Raw genomic sequence first — 2,729 nt, forward strand, 5'->3', positions numbered from 1 at the left:
TACTAAAACACCCCAAGTCTGACGTGTACACCCACCAAGAGAACCACTTATATTTCTCTATTTATTATTATCAATCACTAGTCACACCACAGAGTTGGCAAATACCATGATGATGGCACAACAGTAAATTACACGCTAAAATCAGGATCGCCGTCCGATCAGAATCAATCAACAAAATACCCAATCACATTGAATAAATTAAAAAAATCATGACCGTTCAAACTTTTAGAAAACAATGGTGGTGTTAGTGGGACCTACCTGAAGCGTATCCTCTTGAGATCGTTCCCGCCACGCGGGAGCGAGACGAAGGTGATGAGCACGCCGGGCTCCACCTGAGCCACCCACTCCTTCGGCTCGCTCTCCTCCACGAACAGCACCACCGGTTCGACTCGGCGCCCACTCGCCGAACTCGGCGTCCCTTCTCCGCTCGAGCTCGATATCCCTTTCAGCCTCGCCTCCATCTCCTTCCCCCAAACCCTCGTCCCGAGTTCGAGCTCCCCGTCCTCTTGTACGACCACCGGAACTTCTCCGATTCCGCGTCCGACTCGCCCATCACCCTCAGTCGACTCTGTGCCTGACTCGCCGCCGCCGTCGTCGACGTCGGCGGCCCCGTGCACGGGCTACAGTTCCTGTACGCCCCTGACGCCTTCAACGCCATGTCCTTAAGCTGTGAAAAGAAAATGACGGAATTGCCCCTCGCAATTAGAGCCAGTTACAGAAATTGCCTAGGGGTGAAGCACTTTATACAGTACCTGAGAAGTGAGGGACTTGATAGCTTGAGTTTTGGTGCCGGGAGTGTTGGTGGAGTCGGATTCTTCTGGTTGACTCAGTGAGTCATCCCCGAGTTTCTTAGGACGAGCTATACACGTCAGCATTCTTTCTCTGCGATTCATAAAACAGAATTCACATTCGGATCAGAATTCTCTACATTGCAGAAAGAAAGAAACGGTGCGTACAAACAGTAAAGTTAGTAAATATTACAGGGAGAAAAAAAAAAAAAAACCTGAGGAGCGGTTAGTCTGTTTTGTTTGTTTGGGTTTATGCAATAAGAGCTCGGCTTTAAATGCTACCTGAAATGACCTATACAGAGATTCTCTGAAGTCTGAACAGATTAAAAATAAAATAGAGTAAAAAAATTAATAATGGAAGGGAATTACTATTTTTTTTTTTTTTTTGTTTGTTCAAAATAAAAAATGGTCGGAGTTAATGGTATGAGAATTTTTAGTTACAGAGATTTTTGGTTTTGGTGGGAAGGGTTTGGTTTTGCTTTGAGAAATGGTGGTAATGGCTGGGCTATAATGGTAAGCTTTGGGTGTGTGTGTTTTCATTTCAGTGACTGTTGTGTCTCTGTGTGTGACGCGCTACCGGGTGTTTACCGGCTATCAGGTGTACGGAATGGGTGTTCGTTGGCATTGTGGGAACGGGCTAGAACGGTGGTGGGGGATTGAGAAGAAAAATGCCAGTCCGAGGCATGGTGTTGAATACTTTGAATGTTGATGACAGTTTGGAGTGGCTGAAGATTATAAAATGCGAAATTGGATACGGCCCACTGGGCCATAACGTGGGCTTTTTGGTTTGCCTCTTTTTGGCTGATATGATTAAGGAACGAATTACTGTACAGAATCTTCTGTTTCACTTTAATGAATTTGTTTAGCCTAATTGTAATTTGTAAATTATATTTACTGTGCTTAATTTCAATGTATTTTGTATTCTAAGTGTGGAACAATCAATAGGAGCATGGCTAGTGGATAGAGATAACCGTTTGTTTGTTTAGAATAGAGAGAGGGAAAAGGATAGTAGAGAGAAAGGTGATTGATATATACTAAAATTTTGTAGATTATAGTTATCTATTATTCTCGACTCCTCTACTCTACTTTCATTTTCCTTCATTCAAATATAGGGTAAACTGTTAGATGATTTACTAAATATGTATTTTAGAACCAAGTATTCTGCCCATAGGAGTCTTTCCCACAAATCACAACGAAAAGACATGCATGTGTGCCAATACCCAAAAACAACAACATCACAACTATGGCATGTGAATATGCCTCACGATGGCATTGTAGAGTAGTACCGAGTGCCGACGTTTTGTTTGCATGAAACATTGCTCATTGCCAACAAAACTTAAATATTTACCTCCTATTTCCTTTTCTTGATAAAATTGTAAAAATGTTATAATAAAGAATTGACTTGCTTGTGTCATGGTCTTTTAGCCTCTTTTTTTTTGGGAGGGGATAATTACATTTTACCCATCTGTAATTTGCCTCTAATTTGACTTGCCAACCTGTGGTTTCAATTTTGACACTTTACCCACCTGTAATTCCTTCTGTTACTAATCCGTAACCCACCTCTGTTAAAATTAAGGATAAATAGGTATTTTTACTCAAGTTTTATGTCTCTCTCGTCTCAAAACAAAAAATAGCACAAAAATGCAAGAGAAAGAAAATCAAAAAGTGGTATTTGTCTCTCTCTCTCCATTCACACAAATTTTAAACATGAAGAACATACCAAAAAAAAAAAAACCCAGATCAACCTACACAAGGGTTGCAAACAGCTGAAATCGCTCTAATATCTTTGAAATTAGGTAATCAATCTACGATTTCGCAAATCATATCAGCGGGAAGATTGGACCAGTTTGGAGGATGGTGTTAATTGGATTGTAACAAACTGTTAGAGGTAACCAGAGGAGATCGATCATCTAGAAAAATTCTATCTATTCGAAGTTGAAT

At 41.0% G+C, this 2,729-nt stretch overlaps 1 protein-coding gene across 1 annotated transcript; it reads right to left on the reverse strand.

Moving 5' to 3' along the window:
- Positions 1-258: 258 nt before the first annotated feature.
- Positions 259-1,489, reverse strand: LOC112023525 (protein Brevis radix-like 4; the record flags this gene model as incomplete). The annotated part of the gene is given in 4 exon segments (XM_065774670.1): positions 259-484; positions 487-667; positions 753-882; positions 1,004-1,489. Coding segments are annotated over 3 exon segments (530 nt in total), but the record flags the coding sequence as incomplete, so codon positions are not given.
- Between the last annotated feature and the right edge of the window lie 1,240 nt (positions 1,490-2,729).

This window comes from Quercus suber, unplaced genomic scaffold (genome assembly GCF_002906115.3).
Source record: "Quercus suber isolate HL8 unplaced genomic scaffold, Cork oak 2.0 scaffold_96, whole genome shotgun sequence".
Lineage (NCBI taxonomy): Eukaryota > Viridiplantae > Streptophyta > Magnoliopsida > Fagales > Fagaceae > Quercus > Quercus suber.